Source organism: Coenobita brevimanus, chromosome 18 (genome assembly GCF_032717465.1).
Source record: "Coenobita brevimanus isolate Jiangsu-jjx chromosome 18, ASM3271746v2, whole genome shotgun sequence".
NCBI lineage: Eukaryota > Metazoa > Arthropoda > Malacostraca > Decapoda > Coenobitidae > Coenobita > Coenobita brevimanus.
In genome coordinates this window covers 268317-288805 of record NC_136971.1, presented here as the reverse complement: position 1 = coordinate 288805, position 20489 = coordinate 268317, and the positions used below count along the sequence as shown (strand labels likewise).

The window sequence follows — 20489 nt, the reverse complement described above, 5'->3', positions numbered from 1 at the left end:
AATATCAGGTTGAAGCGTCCTAACTCACTGAAGCGCCAGGCGTCCATGTAATGAATAGTTTCCTGGGCTACAAAATACCATTTGGCATGTCATTCACTGTAGAATCACCTAAAGGCAATATTACACCACGTAGCAACACACCATCATCATCTTCACATCTCTTCTCCCCTAAAGATGGGGTGAGGTTGGGTCCAGAATGCAAGAAGAGAGGAAGTATAAAAGTCAAACAAATCAACAACATATGGACTGTAATGGACAACACATTCATCTACTTACCGCTCAAGCAACTGGAATTCTGAGTCCACGTCAAAGACTAAACCATCTGCACACATTTTAGGGGGATTTCCCTTTACAGATAAACTTACGTGTATTACGTATCGAAGTCAATCCGAAGACCATCAAGTTACACACACACACACACACACACACACACACACACACACACACACACACACACACGAAACAAAAGGCACTTAAATATATCTGTACATACCCAAGAAGTACTTCTGACACTCCAGCGCCGTCTCTGAGTTGCCCAGTGCGAGATGTGCCAGTCCAAGGTTGCAATAGGCTCGACCCATTGATTTTCGGTCCTGTAAGTCCTTCGCCAGAGCAAGATCCTGATCGTAGTACCTGATGGCTTCCTGTTGGGGGAGTGTTAAAGTTACTTAGTTATCTGTAAAGGCCGTATCATTAGCATTTTCTCTCTAATGTCGTATTTTTCTTTATTCTTCGTATTTCCATATTTTTTTTTTTTCAGCTTAGGAGAAACACTTCAGACTGGAGGTGTCAGATATAGCTTTAAGTAATCCGGTCAATATACTTTCTTTTTTGCTTTAACCTGACCAAAACTTTCGCCTTTTTGCTGCTAATTTCACGTAGCTCAGTGGTTGAAAAGACAATAATACTACTAACATCTTTTACAGGGCACTTTATCGTGACTAGCACCATAATCTGATGTAAATCTATTGTTACAAATCAGCACTGAAAATGAAGGGATGGCAATTTTAAGCCACAGTAAAAACAGTACAGTACGGTGTTTTCCCAGGCTGAATAAACGCGTCTGATAGTAACAAGTACAAACTTCGTCAGCGGACTAAAGGAGCACCCTTCCTACCTATGACTCATTCTTTATTTTATTTCTGCTATCTCCAGACGATTTAATTTAGGTATGGGACGGCCTTTCGAACTGGAGGAGTTAGTCTGTATAAGTCTGACAAATATCGTAAATCCATGCTCTGTTGATGGCCAAATGTAATGAGGCTGGAGGGTTAATCTGACTTGTAACCTCATAATTACAGCTTATCGAATTCCCTGCTGCCACGACTTAGTATTCAAGTTGTGAGGGACCAGTTGCATCAGATGAAAAGAAACTGACTACAGTCGAGGTCTTTCCATCGCTGAATAAATTCGTCTGGAAGCTGCAAGAATGGTGCTGGAAAGGAACACCTTCATGTGGTGGCACCGATATCACCAAGCACCCCAACTCCCCTGTTATACAGACTTCCCTCAAATTCCTCCCTATCCCCCAAATGGAGGACGGTGAACTGCAGGAGGGCAACTTTAGCCTTCAGTCCACTGAGTTCACGTTCAGACGAGCCAGACATTGCAACAATTACTACTACTACAGTAGCTGCAAGAATAAACTAGAGAGGACAACATCAGGATTTAAGAGGCTTCATCAGTGCTAACCTACAAAACAGAATACACACACGAAGTCAGAGCACAAATATCAAGTCCGTAATTTTGAAAAACCTTCACTAACTCATCGATTTTACCGTCATGATTTAGCGTTCTAACATTCCAGTTACCAATTTTAATTGTATTTTTTGCATTAACAAAGGAATTAGATTGTAATTGAGGCAACCGTGAGATTCTTAGCACCCCCTGCCCATTTAAGGGCTGCACGGGACTGGGGGCCATTATTGTTCTCTCAGAGTCCATCAAGGTTTCTTTGGCTAACTTCCTGAACACCTCGCCATTGTGTTGCAGTCGCAGTAGGCAGCTAACTTGCCTGATTGCCCACACCCGAAAGACCCAGCTATGCTGTAGCCAGTCACGTGCCGGCATGCTTCCCAGCCATTTCACTCTCAAGGAGTTCCTCTGCCTGAGAAAGCAACCACCCCCCTGCTCCCGAGGGCTTTTGATCTGTGTAGGCAGAGGGCGATCACTCCTTCACTAGCCATATACAGTGTATATACAGTGTATAGGCTACACTCACCATATATATATTTATTATATATATCTATTAACGCTTGCCATAAAAGACTGAACCTGAGTCTGTTATCTCGCAGCCACATACGAAAAGACATAAAACAAGGCATATCCAACGACTTTCAGTACAGCAATGTATCTTCAAGCTTATTCTTACTTCCGACGACTTTATTCAACTTGGGCAAGATATCTGCTAATGAAACTTGGGCAGGATATCTGGTACACAAGGCTGTATCTACTGCCATCTTTCTAGTTCTAGTATTTTCCACGAAGCTCTTATACAATCGTCCAGAGAGAGCTAAATAAACAAAAAACATATGCTATACTGAGGAAGAGGCAATCATAACTATAAAGGGCGCTATTCTTAAGCAGTCCACCCTCAGTCACACGAGAAGCCAAACGTAAAAACAAAGTTTTAGTTACACAAGGCATACACAAAATATATAAAATAGACGAAACACGAAGCGAGCACGCACACACACACACACACACACACACACACACACACACACACACACACACACACACACACCTCCTGTGATATTTGACTTTGGAAGGACGGACCAACAATAGACCGTAATGCATAAACCAATTTATATAGGCCTAGTCTCAACTAACCTATCTATATTTACTCTAACTGAACCCTGCCTAACCTCGTATGACCTAATCCAACCCAAATTAACCCAACCTAATCTAACTTAACCTCATCTAACCCAGTCTAATTGTTTTTAACCTCACAATCTCACGTAACCTCCATATACCTAACCTAACCAATTCTGACGCAGCCTAACCGCATCTAACCCTACCTAATCCTACCCAGTCTCACTTAACCATACCATACCCGACCTAACCCAACCCAGTCAAGCCTAAAATGACCTAATCCAACCGAACTTAACCCAGCCTAACCCAACCAAATAAAACACAACCCAAAACCTATCAAAACCGACGTATTCTAAAGCAATCTAACCTAATCCGTCTATATCTAGTCGAACTGAAGCCAGCCCAACCAAAAATTACCTAATCAGACCAAACCCTGCCCAAAGTGACCTAACCTAACTTTCGGTCGCCCATGAAATCGCTTTATAAGAAATTATGCTCTCTGAAAGTCTACGGATGTCACATTCCAAGTTTCGCCTGTTCTGTGTACACGTGTAACTGTGTGTGTGTGTGTGTGTGTGTGTGTGTGTGTGTGTGTGTGTGTGTGTGTGTGTGTGTGTGTGTGTGTGTGTGTGTGTGTGTGCGTGCGTGCGTGCGTGTGTGCGTGCGTGCGTGCGCGCAAGCGCGCGTTTATTTGGGGGTGTGTGAGATGTGCACTGTAAGGAAATATTTTTACTCTCTCTCTCTCTCTCTCTCTCTCTCTCTTGTGTGTGTGTGTGTGTGTGTGTGTGTGTGTGTGTGTGTGTGTGTGTGTGTGTGTATGGAGACATGGCTGTGTCTAAGCTGGATATTCATGTGTGTAAGTGTGTAAGTGCAGTAAATAGAGAAAAAAAAAAGTTCGCTTATTCCACTGCGTGTTTCACATTTAGGGCAAGTCTGTCACTTTCCTTACTAAAGCATAATATCAAAAAGCATCATCCATAAGCAAAGAAACACACCAAGTCTCCCCCATCTTATGAATTTTGGCCAGGGAAGGAAGAAGAGAAGCAGAAGAGGCGGAATATCAGGCGAACTTTTGTCCCCGCCAGTACAGTATGACAAAATTGTCATCAGCGCTTAAATTCTTTTCAGTATAACTAGCCTTAACGTTGCTAATGCAGTAATGAGCGTATAGCCAAGATAAGAAAATGCAAAACGGACAAAAAGATTATCTATGCTCCTTTGAATCCGGTTGATGTCTTTTTTTGGTATATTTTTGCATGATTTTATTCATCTTAAGAAAGGTCTCTCATACTGAAGGGGTACGTGACTATCTCTATTCCCCCCTGTTTGAAAAAACTATCCAAAGTTGACAAAAAATCGTCAAGGGATGGAAAGAGTAAAATGAAAAAGATTTCCCCGTGCTCAATGGGTTAGCTTCTACAATCTATACAAACGTTGATATTGTCAAGGTATTAGTGAGCGTAGCCAAGGTAAGAAAATGAAAAACTGAGTATGCATAACTCCAAATCCATAGCGCACAGTATATCAACCATCAATGTTGATGCTGTTGCTGTGGCTCCACGCTCATGTGAACATAAACCCAGTGGACTGTAGGCTGAAGTTGCTCCTCTCCTGCAGTCTGCATTCCTCATGTCGAAGAATAGGGAGAGGTAAGGCACGCCTGTATAACCGAGCAGCGATCACACTAGGGACACCGCGTGAAGGCATCCCTCTCCAGCACTATCAATACTAAAGTTCTATAACACGGTATACACTGACCTTAAAATTGCCAAGGCAGTAGTGAGCGTAGCCAAGGAAGTGACATGCCCTGGCCTCTCCTTCAGTGTCATGAAGCTCCTGTGACAGCATAAGGTACTGCTCGTAATAGGGCACCGCCTGTGCAAACTCCCCTCGTGAAGAATGACAGTTTCCCAGGTTCAGAAGGGCGCAAGCTTCCCCTGCAGTGTCCTTCAGTTCCCTGGCGATGTTGAGGTGTGAGTGGTAGTGAAGCAGGGCCATTTCGTGCATGCCTAACGCCTGGTATGCCACGGCTAGGTTCCCGTGCGTCGATGCCTCGCTCATGCGGTCGTTCACCTCTTTGCTTATAGTTAATTCTTGCTTGTGGTACTTGATGGCTTGTTCGTAGTAACCCATGGCAGAATACGCATTGCCTATGTTACCATACGCTCTACCCATCCCAGCCCGATCCTGTAGAAGCCTGGCAATGTTCAGATGCGCCTGGTGGAGCTTGAGTGCCGCGTCGTGGTGGCCCATTAGCTGGTACACGATTCCCAGGTTGGAACAAGCACGGCCTTCAGCAACCTTGTCTTTTGTGCTCAGCGCCATGTCTAGCTGCTTCTCGTGCCACCTCTGCGCCTGGCCATAATCGCTCATGCACCGTGCAGCATGGCCGAGCCCTGCATACGCCCGTGCCTCTATAGTACGGTCCCCAAGATCCTGTGCGATCCTGAGCACGTGATTGTGAAACGCAATGGCTTGGTCGAAGTTCCTCTTATAGTGATGACTTGAGCCCAAATTACTATAGGCCCTAGCTTCCTCCACTTTATTGTTTAGATGCTTGGCTATTCTTAGATGCTCCATATGACAATCCACAGCGCTGTCGAAGTCCCCCATGGCTAGATACACGGCTCCAACATTGCCTATTTCCCTGGCCTCTTGGAGCTTATCGCCCATCTGTTTGACCAGCTGGACGCATTGCTTGTGAGAGGCCAGGGCGTTGGGGTAGTCTCCAATGGCAGTGTAGACGTGGCCTGCAATCAGAGGAAAGCAAATTAGAGTTAAGAAGCAGGGTAAATTATAGTTCAAAAGCCACACACACACACACACACACACACATCTGCTGACACTTTACAACACAACACAACACCACATAATATACCACAACACAACACAACATGATACTATCCGCTACAAAACAGTGCTCCAGAAGTCAACAGTGTTCTGTAAGAAAGAATGCAAGTTTAAGAGTGTTCTGAGAGTAAGTCAAAGGAACCCGAGTGTTATGAGAGTAAGTCATAGGACCATGAGAGTATTCTAAGAGTAAATAATAGGAGACCGACAGTGTTCTGAGAGTAAGTCCTACGAGACCGACAGTGTTCTGAGGGTGTCATAGGAAACCGATAATCTTTTAGAAGTAAGTCATAGAAGCCCGATCTAAGATCCTTTATGAACAGCTTCGGTGCTGAAGAGGGACGCCTTCACGTGGCGGCGCCGATATAACCACGAGGCTCCACTGCCAGGTTCCAGAAATGCGCCTGAACTTCCTCTCTCTCCACAGGGTTCACGTTGTAGCCTGCAGTCTACTGAGTTCACAACAACAAAAACAAAAACATGAACAGCTGCTCCGGCGACCAGTAGCGAAAGAAGGGCCCGTTAAGACAAGTGTTCCAATTAAAGGCTGAGAGAGAGAGAATCTCATTAATATGGCCGAGGGTTGTGTGTGGTGCACGTGGCAATGCAAGGAGATTTAATGATGGTGGTGGTGGTGGTGGTGGTTTCAATGGTGATGGTAGGTAAGGTGGTGGTGATGGTGGTTGTGGTGGAGAAGATGGTAAATCTGATGGTGATGGTAGCGGTGGCGGTGGTGGTAGATTTGGTAGATTTAATGATGATGATGATGAGAGAGAGAGAGAGAGAGAGAGAGAGAGAGAGAGAGAGAGAGAGAGAGAGAGAGAGAGAATGTGGATAATATGGAAGCGCCTCTACCTTGGGAGAACAGTAGGAGACGAGGAAGTAAATGAGAGAGTGGAGAAGGGAGGGGAGGGGAGGGGAGGGGAGGGGAGAAAAAGGAGAGGAGAATCTCTCTCTCTCTCTCTCTCTCTCTCTCTCTCAGTAAAAGTGCTAAAATTACTTTCTTTTTTGTAAAACAATTCATTCATTTTATTCTTAGTGCGTCCAGCACCAAACAATCATGTAACTCACTTCTGAGGCTCATAAGTCCACTCATACTACTGTATAAATATAGCAGCAGCAGCAGCAGCCGTTGTTGTTGTTGTTGTAGCAGTAGTAGTAGTAGTAGTAGTAGTAGTAGTAGTAGTTGTAGTAGTAGAATAAATCTGTCCGTAGACAGCAAAGAATGATATATAAAATACACCATCGGATGGAACTGGTCAAAAATATACAAGTCATGCCTTAATGAGTGACTTGCGTTGACGGTCCACCCTTACCTTGTTATTATGACTCTCAGCCCTGACGTCTCTCTCTCTCTCTCTCTCTCTCTCTCTCTCTCTCTCTCTCTCTCTTCTTACGTTATGCTTTCTGTGGATTTTGTTTTCTTTCGCTTTCCTCTCTCTCTCTCTCTCTCTCTCTCTCTCTCTCTCTGCATTCTTCAACGCCCATTTGCCACATATTTTCCTTCTTGTCACTGTTTTTTATCTGGCCGTTCCTTAAATTACTTCTGTTGGCTCAGACTCTGCTCTCTCTCTCTCTCTCTCTCTCTCTCTCTCTCTCTCATTCACTTTAACTTGGTGGTGTTTTTCGTCCTCTTCCAGCCTATTTCCGTATCTCAATGGCAGCGCAGGGTGATACTACGGCCCTGCATCATTTCCATAGCACTTTTTCGTGACTGGCATCATATTCTACTGGTACCCTCTTCCTGTAGCTCAGTAGTCTAGATGAGGAAAGGGCAATTTTAGGCCAAGTTAGGGTGAAAGGGGTGTAGTTAGTGTGAACAGAGCACACTTCACTTCGATGGCGTATTTCGTCTTTCATTCTTGCTGTCTCCAGGCAATTCTGTTCAGCTCAAGAGATACTTCAAATGAGAGAGGCTAGATGCTGCAGGATGAGGTGGAGGAAAGCAGTGTTGAGCTATATGAGAGAGGGAGGTGTGTTAGAGGGAGGACATCAAATGGCAACGTGGAGGTGATTTGTTTGTGGCCACCTCTTAAGGGATTAAGGCATCTGGCAGACAGATAGATAGGCATATAGATAGATAAATATAGATAGACAGACGGACATAGATAGACATAGAGACAAAACTTGGCCCAGATATTCGTCCTTTTCCTACGTATCCTATGTGGCCCAGAAGCAGAAAATGACAATGCTACGGTTCTTTATCCTCCCCATAGCACTTCTTCGTGACTCTTCTCATAGTCTAGTGCTAATATATTGCTACAACTCAGCAATCAAGATGTAACGATGGCAGCAGACCAAGTTAGAGTAAAAATAGTATTGCATAGAGGCTAAGAACACTGCTTATTAAGTTCATGCCGAAAACAAAGCACAGTGTATGTGAATGACGTAATTATTCCGACCAAAAAAATTTCAAATTATTTTAGTCAAGATGTCACTAAGTAGCAAACTGAAGCTCATGAAACTCACGATACGAGTATATATATCTTGTTTATGTACTTATTTTTCTGTTCATTTGTTTTTTTAATTTCCAGACGAGTTTATGAAGCTTAGACGAGACATTTTGAACTGGAGGAGTTAGATATGGCCTTCGTTAACAGTTTTATTTTCAGAAATCAATCTTACGTCAAAATAAGAAAAAAGTCGTCAGATGGTGGTATTATATATATACCGGTGTATAAATATAAAAATACGTCCTGGTGCTAAAGGCGTTAATCCAATAAGTGTTATGCTGTCTTGTCCCTCCACTGTTACCAGATCCAAGAATGTCACTGTCACTGTTGCCAGCTAGAGGTGGCTTTATACTGGGCATTTTTGGTTAACATGTTGGCCGTTTTTACTATACCCATTAACAGCCAACAAACAACAGGATCTAGTCTGCTACGAAAAATGAACATCAGTCTGACAGGCGAGGTTTGCTGGTGCAATGAATAGTCAATTCAGCTTCCTATTAATTCTTGTAACTGCGAATAAAGTAGTCCATAAAAGCATGAAGTATTAAGATGATCTGAATATACAATCTTCATTTTTATTACTGAATAAAACATGAGTAAAAGTAGATTTGAAAAAACGGCTCGCCAAAACGAACAACATATGTTTTTGTCCTGCTTAACATGTCAGCCAAAAATGCTCAGTGTGACGCAACTTTCAGGGCTCCTGTAACCAAAATGGCGGTAGCGTCTGGACTGTATTACCTTAGGACATATTTTCCTTGACGTACCCTCTCCAGCTGCCCACACTAATGGCAACACCTGCCCTCTTAAAACATTCCCCACCGAGACAATCTTTTTTAAATTTCATTCTTAATACCTCAAGACGATTTCAGTCAGTTATGGAAATCACTCTATTAATAACGGCTTAATGAAGCCAATCGTCCCCTTAACACAGTCAATGCCAGGACAATTTTTATTTATCTCATTCTTAATAATCCCAGATGAATTCATTCAGGTATGGAAATCGGCCAATTAATCCATCTATTTATTGCCAGACGCCTCCATCCCGTAAGGGGTGGTCACAAAAAAATCGTCCCCACGTTGCCTTGTCCTCTGCCATTTGGTTGCCCTCCCACCAACTCACACCTTCGTCTCTTGGATATCTCTACACTCCATCCCTCCGCCTCATCCTTGGACCCCCTCTCCTCATTCGCTTCACGCACATACTCTTCTAGTCAGTCTCTCAATCTTCATCCTCTCCACACGGCCAACATCCAACTCCTCCAGTTCGAAAAGCCTCTCTCAAGCTGAATTACAGCCGAGAGAAGGAGAGAGAGAGAGAGAGAGAGGATGAATGTATTACGTCAGTCTAAGTGGTTTTGGAGAATCCGTAACACCACGTCTTTAGCCATTTGCTCTGCACATAAAGCACAGTCTTCTCATATACGATAATTACGCATGATCTGCTGATATTAGGTGATAAACAGTATATGAGAGAGTGGTTAGGCGCAACATGGAATAAATAAGAAAGAAATGTACGTAATCTCTGTACGATTCATAACCTCAACAGAAAAGGGAAGAAATTGGCTTGAGTTTGTGAGACGTCCTTAATGTAGGCGCCTTCGTGCGGAGTCATGGCGGAATGTTGGCGGATGGATTAACACTCTCAGGATACGACTTAGGAATTTTATATTTCCAGCATCCCAAGACGGTTTTATCTGGGTCTGCATAAACCGCAGCGACAATAATATTAAGTCATCATCATCATCATCATCATCATCATCCAGACCTCTTTTCCTACCCCAGGGTGAGGTGAGGTGGGGTTCAGAGAGCTAGAAGACACATAACGAGACAGTGGCTAAAGTATGCCCAGCTGAATGAGCCATACTGCCATTTACTCACCGTTCAAGCTCTCGGAATGCATAGGTTGTCACTCACGTGCTTTATACATGATTGGGTTTTGCTGAAGAGGAGCATGTGAAGTTAGGTGGGGAGACAGACATGTAAGTAAGGAAGTGGAGGGGCGTAGTGCTGCTAATGTGGTTGTACCAGAAAGCATTACAAGTACTCTGAGACGGTTTGGACATGCGGAGAGGATGGAGATTGTGTCTGACAAGGAAGGCGTACGTAAGATGGAGGGGGACAGGGAGGAGGAGACCGAGAACCAACGATGTCATGGAGGGATGGGGTGATAGGGAATATAAGTGAGGGTGGTGGTCAAGTTTACGTGAAGACGGCACAGCACCATACTCTATAGGATGGGGTGATAAGGGGGTGATGGGGTATACAGTATAAGTGAGGGTGGTGGTCCCATTCATGAGATGAGAGTATAGCAACATACTCTACAGTTAATCTCTTGTTCCAGCCCAACATTCAGAAATGTGGGACGGTAATTTAAGGCAAAGTTGAAGTGAAGAGAGCATAATTCTCTCTCTCTCTCTCTCTCTCCCTCTCTCTCTCTCTCTCTCTCATCCGTCATACGGGGCTTCGTCACCATACCTCGCTGACGGGCAGTTCTGTCGCGGCATTTTTCAATTATCCAGAACCATTCTGCCTACTTAAGCCTACCGGAATAGACTACGTAATGGAAGAACATTCCGCTTCTTGCCCCAGGATGTCCTGGCATTGTATTCATAGGGGCGTCTACAACAGTTTAAACAAAGCTAACCTAATGCAACCTAACCCAAATCAACCAACCTAGCCTAGCCTAACTGAACCTAACTAAACTTAATCCAGCTTAACCTAACCTAACCCAACCTAGCCTGGCCTAACCTAAGTTAAGCTACTTTAATTAACTTAACCTAACTTAATCTGGCCTTATCTAACCAACTCCCTCTCTCTCTCTCTCTCTCTCTCTCTCTCTCTCTCTCTCTCAGCCCCGCTGGCTATAGGTCTAGCCAAGCGCCCAGTCATCAACCATATTACCAGATAAAAGAAAAAACATTAGGGGTTACGCTTGGTTGGAGACCTGGCCTGCCTTGATGATGATGATGACGATGATGATGATGATGATGATGATGATGATGGTCGTGGTTGTGGTGGTGGTGGAAAAAGGAAGGAAGGAAGGGTAGAAGGAAGGAAGAAATGAATGAACGAATGAGTGAATGAAGGAATGAATGAGTGAATGAACGAAGGAAGAAAAGAGAACTAGAATAATGAGAGAAGGAGCATGGAGGTATGACAGACAAGAAGAGGAAGCAAAGGGGTGTACAAAGGAGAACAAAGGAATCTAAACAGCAACAAAGCTACCGATTCTTTTGAGGGTGCATATTTTAACTTTAAGGGTAAGTTACAGCTGAGGTAACTATGGTATGAGTCAAAAACAGAGTTAGTAAGGTAAGAAGGCTCCATAAGAGGAAAGAGGCAACAAAGAGAGAGGTAATGAAGTAAAGAGGATATAGAGGAAAGGGCAAGTACAGTACAATATGATGGGAGAAGTGAAAGTGCACAAGGACAATGTTTACGTGGATGCAGACTGCCACTGTTGTTTCTCATCAACCAGGTCCAGATTCTCATCCTTTAGTAGTTAATTTCACGAAGGTCAGTGACGAAAAAGAATACTGCAGCTCCACATTTCCACAGTGCTTTACCATTACAAGCATTATATTCTGGAGTTAATGTACTGTTACAACTCAGCATTTAAGAAAGAGAAATGGAAATTTTAGGCTAAATTATTGCAAGAAATGAGTATGAGAAAAAGGTATGCAGAACCAGAGTATAATAAGGCAACTGGAAAGTGTGGGAGGAGAATATTAATCTTATATGTACTAGGATGTAAAGTACCAACATAATAAGATGTAGGATTGAAAAAGTAAAGGAATTTTTAAAAAAGGAAAAAGTACTGAGATGAGGAGTACTGGGCTACGAAAAATACAAAAACAAACAGGGTTGGGATCGATCAGAAGAGACAGGCAGACAGACTGAACGACATGGACGAAGATAGAGGAAAAAATGATTGGGATAAGTACTGGGATAAAATGAACTGGAATTAAAAAAATAATGGGATACAAAAGAACCAGGATAACACGTATATAATGAGAACAAAGTGCCTGCATAAAAAGGACTGGAATAAATAAATAGTAGCAGAATAATTTTACCGTGATAAAAAAAAAAAATACTGTACTGGATTACAGAAGTAGTGAAAAAAGTGCTGGGATAAAAGTACCCGGTAAAAAGTACCTGGGACTAATAGGGTTGGGATCGATTAGAGGAGACGGGCAGAGAGACTGAAGGACATTGGAGGGTGACAAGGGTGCGTGGAATGTCATATCTGGATGAAGGATGGGACGGAGAAAGTAGCAGGCAGTGCTCGTTAGAAGGTGGCAGGGGACGCTTCGTGGTATTTCTCCCTTTTGCGATTTATTAAACGTATCACACACTGACATTCTCTTACATGGTCTTTTGTCGTTATTTAGCACAGGAGGCCTCACAGCACATCCTCCTCAGCGAGAGAAGTTAGGGTGAATGAACTATCGGGTGACAGAAGAGGGAACAAGAGACAAAAAAATATGGGGAAATGTTAGGAATGGATGAGGGACGAAGGTTGAAAAAAATACATGGAATGAATATTTGCACACAAGGCTCGTCTGGCGGGAAGAACACAGAGAAACGTAGCAGAAACAGATGGTATTATGACTCCTTTCAGTCCGATGACGAACTATGTGTGTTTCATCATGTTGGCTACGGTTTTCTAGCTCGTGTGTGTGTGTGTGTGTGTGTGTGTGTGTGTGTGTGTGTGTGTGTGTGTGTGTGTGTGTGTGTGTGTGTGTGTGTGTGTGTGTGTGTGTGTGTTACGGCATAAATATATATCTTCTAACACACAGCCCAGTGCTGGAGAGGAATGCCTTCACGTGGTGGCACCGATTTACCCGGATGGCGGAGCTACAAGGTTATGTGAACGACTCTCAACTCCCATTCCCTAAACGAGGGATGATGCAGGACTGAGGGAATTGGTAACTTTCAGTCTGCAGGCCATCGAGTTCATGTTCAGTTGAGTTTAAAGCAGCAGCAAGATCAACAACAACGACATGAGCCATATAAGAATGGATTAAAAATATTATGGAGAAAGAAAATATACGAGTATTAGAGCCGGTATATTTTCACATGACAGAACCGGACCACTCTCACACCTAGAATAATATGTCGAGGTTGCATGAAACTCGATGAGACAGTTGTGAGGTAAGAACGAGTCTCCTTGGTTATTAGTCAAATTTATATTTCAATCTGACTGCACCTGGTGGCACAGTACTGCCAGATCAAAACAAACTGACTATACTAGATGAATGGAGGATAAGAACGAGGGAGAGGGAGAGGGAGAAAGGGAGGGAGAGTGGAGGAACATTACTGGGAGAGCAGGGAGGAGTCGTCGAGTTAAGAGTGAGATAGGAGCGTGGTAGGGGGAGGTATCAATTCATGGTATGGAATGGTATGTAGTGGCGATCGTCAGACCGATGATGATGATGATGATGATGATCGAAGCCTGCAAAAAGAAAGTCCATCCGAGGAATATAATTTTATGAAAGAGCGCCAAACTTAAGATTAGCTCATTTCGAGATGACTGAATACACTGCGTTGAGAGAGAGAGAGAGAGAGAGAGAGAGAGAGCTAAGGTACTGTAAAAAGCACTGTGAAAAAAAGAGAGGTACTGCTGACCAGACATGAAAGCTATTATATGGTGATTTGCTACGGTGACGAATGGTGATATGTGAGGTGGGAGATGGTGAAGAATATGCTAGCGGTATGAGGGGTATGGATGGTGATGGTGATAGTGATGGACAGAAGTGGTGAGAGAGGAATGCTTAAAAAAGGTCAACATCCCCAGGGGAATGAAGGATGCTCTCCACTTTAATATAAAGACATAAATAACAGACTTTTAAGTCAGACCTCATCGTAAAAGTTGGTGAACTCGACGTATACTTGCTGCTCTGTTTCATGTTTATATATATATATATATATATATATATATATATATATATATATATATATATATATATATATATATATAGCATAATAATAATTCTGGAGAAAAAAAGGAATGGCACCCGTGTTGACAAGCGTTTGGGAGAAAGAAAGAGGAAAGAAAAAAGAAACAACAAATACAATATGGTCTCCACCACTCGGTGGAGGTCAAACACATGCTGACGTGGATATGGTGAAAGTAATGATAGTGGTGTGAAGAGCACGAATGTGATGGTGATATACGGGGGTGATGGTGGCGAGGAACATAACGGCAATGGTGATGACAAAGGTTAAAACATATGTAACAGAGATGACGGTAATAATGAGAGATAAATGAGTAAGGTAATATGATGGTAATGATGAATGGTACTGAAAGTGCCTACGGTGATCTAGGACCATGACAACAATACTGCTGCAGGTGAAAGAGTATGGTGAACGACGGTGCGTTGGAAAGTGAAGGATGGAGGGGCGAAGATGGCGTTATCAACAAAGGGTAGGTGACGGTGAAGGGTCGACGCTACCGGCCGATAATGAGGTGGCAATGACTCGTGATCTGACATACAGATACTCACAGCCTTCTCCACGCCCCTACACGGACCACCGTCGCCATTTTGGTTTCATATACACCTCGTGTCTTGACCCGGATGCTCAAATTCTAAGGACTCTTAAGGAATTCTTCATACTATTTTTTTTTAGCATCAATAACATTCACAGCTCATTCAACAACAATGGATGCAGAGGAATGCAACAAAACACATCCTAAGGGCGCGTCCACAATGCTTACTGGCGCAGAAAGGGGTTCTGCTTCAATGTAACTCATAGAAGTTCTCGCCCGCTCCCGCTCGCGTCCACTGCGGCCACTTGTATGGGTTACAGTGATGCAAAACTTCCGCCCGGACCAGCAGCCATCTGGTGTATAAGCTGCCAAATGGGGGTGTTTCCAAACGGTTTAATAATGTTCACAAAGATTCCTCAAGTCATGTATTTTGCATAACTACAACTTTACACCTGCACCGTCTGGAAGAGAGGTGCGGTATTGTATTTGTGTGTGTGTGTGTGTGTGTGTGTGTGTGTGTGTGTGTGTGTGTGTGTGTGTGTGTGTGTGTGTGTGTGTGTGTGTGTGTGTGTGTGTGTGTGTGAACAGTATACCTCAAGCAATATTGATCCAATTTTAACCAACCTTGGTGGAAGGGATTAGGGGTCGCTTAAGGGGATGTCCTATAGCTTTGGAGAACAATAGCCCAAATGACACATCGCAAGCTCAATTTAGAACGTGTTGATTCATTTTAACAAGATTTTGTGGAAAGGCTTAGGGTACTCCAAGGATGGTAAGATTCAATTATTATATCAGCCAGTCACAGTCAGTGTCACAGGGAAGGCCTAACGTTCGATCGAATAAGTCAGTTTTACCAGAAACCTTCCTGACTTACAGCTTTTGTGGTGAGAAGCAAAAAAAAGTACAAAAAGTTTCTGGATTGGCCGGTCCCGAAGAAGGAAGAGAAAAATATTTACTGGTATATTTTACACAACCACGAGCAAACGCAGGTATTCTCTCTCTCTCTCTCTCTCTCTCTCTCTCTCTCTCTCTCTCTCTCTCTCGTCATGTAGATAAGAGACGATAGTTGTTGATAAAGGAAGCTGGAACTACGACACAGGGCTTACAGGATGGCTATCTCGTTCTCTCCTTAACTGGATCAGACCCTGGAAATGCTGAGAGAGAGAGAGAGAGAGAGAGAGAGAGAATGTGTGTAATAGCGTATAATTTTCCACTCAGAATTACTAATAAAACGATACGCATTCCATTTCCGTCTTCTGCCCTTGAATGAGTCTTATTTGCATGTTTCTGTTATGCGTATGTACGTGTGTGCGCGTGCGGTTATGCGTATGTATGTGCGTGTGCGACTGTGTGGCTATGTGTATGTATGTATGTATGTATGTATGTGCGCCTCCTCGGTAGCATCGCATGATAAAGACAGTGAAGTTATTGGAGGGCTTCGGATCTTTGTGTGTGTGTGTGTGTGTGTGTGTGTGTGTGTGTGTGTGTGTGTGTGTGTGTGTGTGTGTGTGTGTGTGTGTGTGTGTGTGTGTGTGTGTGTGTGTGTTTCTTTTGTAGTATACGAATGGGACTGAAAAACGCCTTTACAAGGAATGCCTCGAAGCCGTTTCTATAGAAGGCATACACATGAAACCACTGTACCCTTTCTACACTAATGCGTTGAAACTGCCATCTCTCCATCTTGACTGCATAGCTGTAACAATATATTAACGCTAGAATATTGAACTAGCCATGGAAAAGTGCTATAAAAAGGAGGCAGGGTCATAGCACTGTCTTTTACAACCACTAAGGTATAAAATATTAGGTTTCAGAAGGATGAAAATCTAGGCCAAGGTGAAAAATATATATACACTGTGATGTGTTATATCGATTTCTTACATACCTCCCTCTTACAAGGGGCACCACAGTTAGTTTAAGTCACTGAGGCAACAATGGGGACATTTTGTATACGTGCCTCCCTCTCACATACAGACAAAGAAATAAGTATCATCCCCAAGTTTAACGAATTCATAGCCGAATAATCGCATTATGGGAAACACGCACAAACAGACGTAGGACTCTCACCGTACACTTCGCCAATTGTAAATATTCTTCACGTGGAACTGAGAAGAGAGTGGTTTCTTTGACTCTGTGTCCACTTATACCGTCCTTCCTACATTTCAAGATATTTCCTCAAGATATCAACAGTTTCAGCACAGCACCTCTCAGTCAAGAGCACTAAGGTATGAACACACTCCAAGCATCTCATTAAAAAAAATCCTTCTGTTATCTTATCGTACTTTTACCCTCACATAGAATGCACATACTTCACAATCAATTTAGAGTGAAGAAGTAGAAAAGGGCGTGAGAAAACAAAATGTCTTTTTAAATTCATGCATTGCTATGAAGGTTTATTCATTGTTAACATTTATTAGGATCACTTATGAAACACACACACACACACACACACACACACACACACACACACACACAAAGGAACACAACACACACACAGTGCAGTTCCTCCTGATACGTGTATATGTTTTCTTCTTGTAGTAAAATATGCATGTGCGAGTCCGGTTAGCGCGTGCTTGTGTGCGTTCCTTTATTTTGTTTGTTTGTTTGTGTTTGTTTGTTTGTTTGTGTGTGTGTGTGTGTGTCTTTGTACAGTATGTGTATGTGTATACCTGTGTATGTGCGTAATATGATACTGTGTGCATTGCATCTGTGTATGTGTTTATGTGTGCATGTGAGAGTCTACGTATGAGTTTATGTGCATTTGTGTGTGTGTGTGTGTGTGTGTGTGTGTGTGTGTGTGTGTGTGTGTGTGTGTGTGTGTGTGTGTGTGTGTGTGTGTGTGTGTGTGTGTGTGTGTGTGTGTGTGTGTGTGTGTGTGTGTGTGTGTGTGTGTGTGTGTGTGTGTGTGTGTGTGTGTGTGGATGTGGGTGTCGCGGTGTGGGTATTGTATGGATATTAGCGGTGGCATCACGTACAACTGCCCCTCCACTCCAGAATTTTGAGTAAGCCAGCGCCACTCGACTCGTGTGTCCATCCTCCCTTCGTGGGTTGGGAGGAGGAGGAGTGTGTGTGTGTGTGTGTGTGTGTGTGTGTGTGTGTGTGTGTGTGTGTGTGTGTGTGTGTGGCCATAGATTTAACAGTCAACAGTCCGTTCCCTGTAACCCAGCCGTCCTATATGCCACACAACTCCACATGTCACCACTTCGGCACCAACTACACACTCTCCGTACTGAATACATGCTGGGCTGTTTCATGCAGGACTGGTGCGCTGGTATTAACGGGGATATTTTTTATGACATGTCGGTGGTCTTGTGGAAGATCAGTAAAGACAATTTTAACGAAATTCAAATAATTAAACTATTCACTGCCCTAGCCATGGTCTCCCTCATAATTATTCCATAAAGGCATCAATACAGGTAGCTCTCAATTGGACCCATGTTGATTTAGCATTTCAAAACTCAAAATTAGACCTGGAATAGCCTCCTGTAGCTTCTAAAAAAATCTCACTGGAACACATAGTTTTAATAATTACATAAGTTTGCAGAGTATGATAAGTCGCAATGTGCAGACTAAATCGCTAAGGATGAGGTGCTACTGAACCTCCTATGCCAGTCTGTATAAGGGCCCAAGGCTCCTTCGATTTTGACCCAGAGAGTTCTAAGCTTATGCGAGTTTATGGATACGAACCCGGGTCACCACTACAAGGACACACGTCAAGTTGCAACCGACCCACCCCGCCTTGCAGAGATGACAAGCGTGAAGAGAGGGACGCTGTTCATACTGCTTAGGCGTTGTTCGTCCTGTTGCCTTGAATGACTCTCTCTCTCTCTCTCTCTCTCTCTCTCTTTGGCGCCAACGCTCATCGTCCATATTAAATACATGCAAGGGCTGTCTCATATAGGACTGGCGTACTGGTATCAGCAGAGGTGTTTTATGACATGTCTAATGGTAGAACAGTAAAGTATGTTTTAGTGAAATTCAAATCCTTAAACTGTTCTCTGTCTCAGCCGGGAATCTAATTCACGTCCATTAGGACAGCAGAAAACCTCTCTCTCTCTCGACCCTACTAGGGATAGGATAGATTCTTGAATGCCAGTGATGGGTGCCCTCTCCTGGCCAAGAGACCCCACTCCTTCTGCTTTTATGGGGTGACAGATTACAGGCCATTTGTATATCGCAGAATTATACAGCGGCTGGATCTGCGCGCCATGGGGGGAGGGGGGCTGGTGACTCCCAATATCTAGAGAACCCTAGAGTGAATATTAAAGCGACAAAGCGAAAACTAAGCGATCTGTATTAATGGCTAACTGTTGTGGACTCTTCTTTTTTCCTGCTAACTTGTGTTCTATCATAAATATGACCCTGTAAACTGGCTACGATCGTTTGTAAATAAGTTCTCCTGAGTTCGGGTTCACAGACTTACTATGAAATCCCTGTCCCATCTGAAGCGCCTGGTGGCCTAACAGATTAAGGCGCTCCTACCAGGTGAGGCCCTCATGGGTTTATATCTGAGAGATGATTGGGGCTTCGTGTTCACATAATGCCACACAGGTGCGCGTGACGCTAGGGTTGGGTTATATTTCCATTCCATAGCACCTCTTCGTGATTCTCATCATATTCTAGTGTTAATATCATGAAAAAGCTCGGATTTCAGGATGGAGAAATGTCACTTTTGTGCCTAATTAAGGTGGATGGAAGTTGCCCTCTTCCTGCAGTTCACCAACCTCCTTTAGGGGGATAAGTAGGAATATGAAGGACGTTTGTATAACCGGGAAAAGGAGTCGTTCATTTGCATCGGTGCCACCACGTGAAGCCAACCTTAAATACTTTTGTGAATCCCACTCCTGGTCTGTCCATTGTTCTCCCATCCCCTACCATAAACTATCCACTCACCTCTCTCCCTCTCTCCTCCCTCCTCTATTCTCTCCCCATGGCTCCCTCATATCTCCCTCCCCCCCTTTTCTCCCTCCCTCTCCTCCCTTCCTTATCTCTGTCCTATCCTTGCTTCATCTCTTTCTCCCTTCCTCATATTTCTCCCTCCCTTATCTTTCTCCCATCTTTTCCTTCACCTTTTCACTTCTTTTTGCAACTTTTCATTTTTCTCTCATGGAATGCTATTTTTCGCTCAATAATTACTTTTGGCATTCTCATTTCAGTTTCGAAGTTACTCATCAGCTATACAACAGTCAAATTAACCACGAAGGATCATCTGACATATCTAACTTAAATTTCTTAATCATCTGACCTATTCTTGACCAACCCCAGAATTCCTTGGCGTCATCCCAGGCCAAATTTCGCTCTGAACACACACGTCGGTTAGATTTAGAGTACAATCAGTTGCGTCCCCAAGAGACAATCACATTATAGGTCAACAGGCTTCCTGTCATCTGTCCTTTCTATGTACGCCTATGACCTACTTTATCTTTCCTGATTTAACGTAACCCGTAGGTAGTCGTTCCCACATGGGTTCAACTCTGAACCTGCCGTGTTTAACTTCGAACAAAATACTTGGTATGTCTTTTCTCTGTTGAATATCGGGGTTTCGTTAGCGGAAATAATACAAAAAAGCTTACACCAGCTATTAAAAGTGATTTGAAAAGAGCAAAGTACTGACTGACTGTATCTTCCAAGAATATTATGACCTGACCTGCAAAACATCACCAAACCCTCGACCTGGTTTACTTGTCGGAGGAGTGAGGGGAAGAGGCTACGGAGACGTAATGATCTGAGCATTTCAACATAAGGACATTGTCTGACCTGACCTTGCGGATCTTAAAATATGGCCTAAAAGCGTCCCGTGACCTGACCTGCAAACACCACCAGACCCTCTACCTGGCTTACGTGTTGGAGTCAAGGTGTCAAGGCTACATGGAAGTGGGGAC

General features: G+C 43.5%; 1 protein-coding gene across 1 annotated transcript in view; it reads right to left on the bottom strand.

Moving 5' to 3' along the window:
* Positions 1–20489, bottom strand: part of LOC145391342 (tetratricopeptide repeat protein 28) — a 201905-nt gene that overhangs the window by 34380 nt on the left and 147036 nt on the right. The window contains exons 6-7 of the mRNA XM_080265941.1: positions 4573–5564; positions 494–644 (exon numbers count right to left, since the gene is read on the bottom strand). Of these exons, the coding sequence (XP_080122067.1) occupies positions 494–644; positions 4573–5564 (1143 nt within the window). The remainder of the gene's footprint in view (positions 1–493; positions 645–4572; positions 5565–20489) is intronic.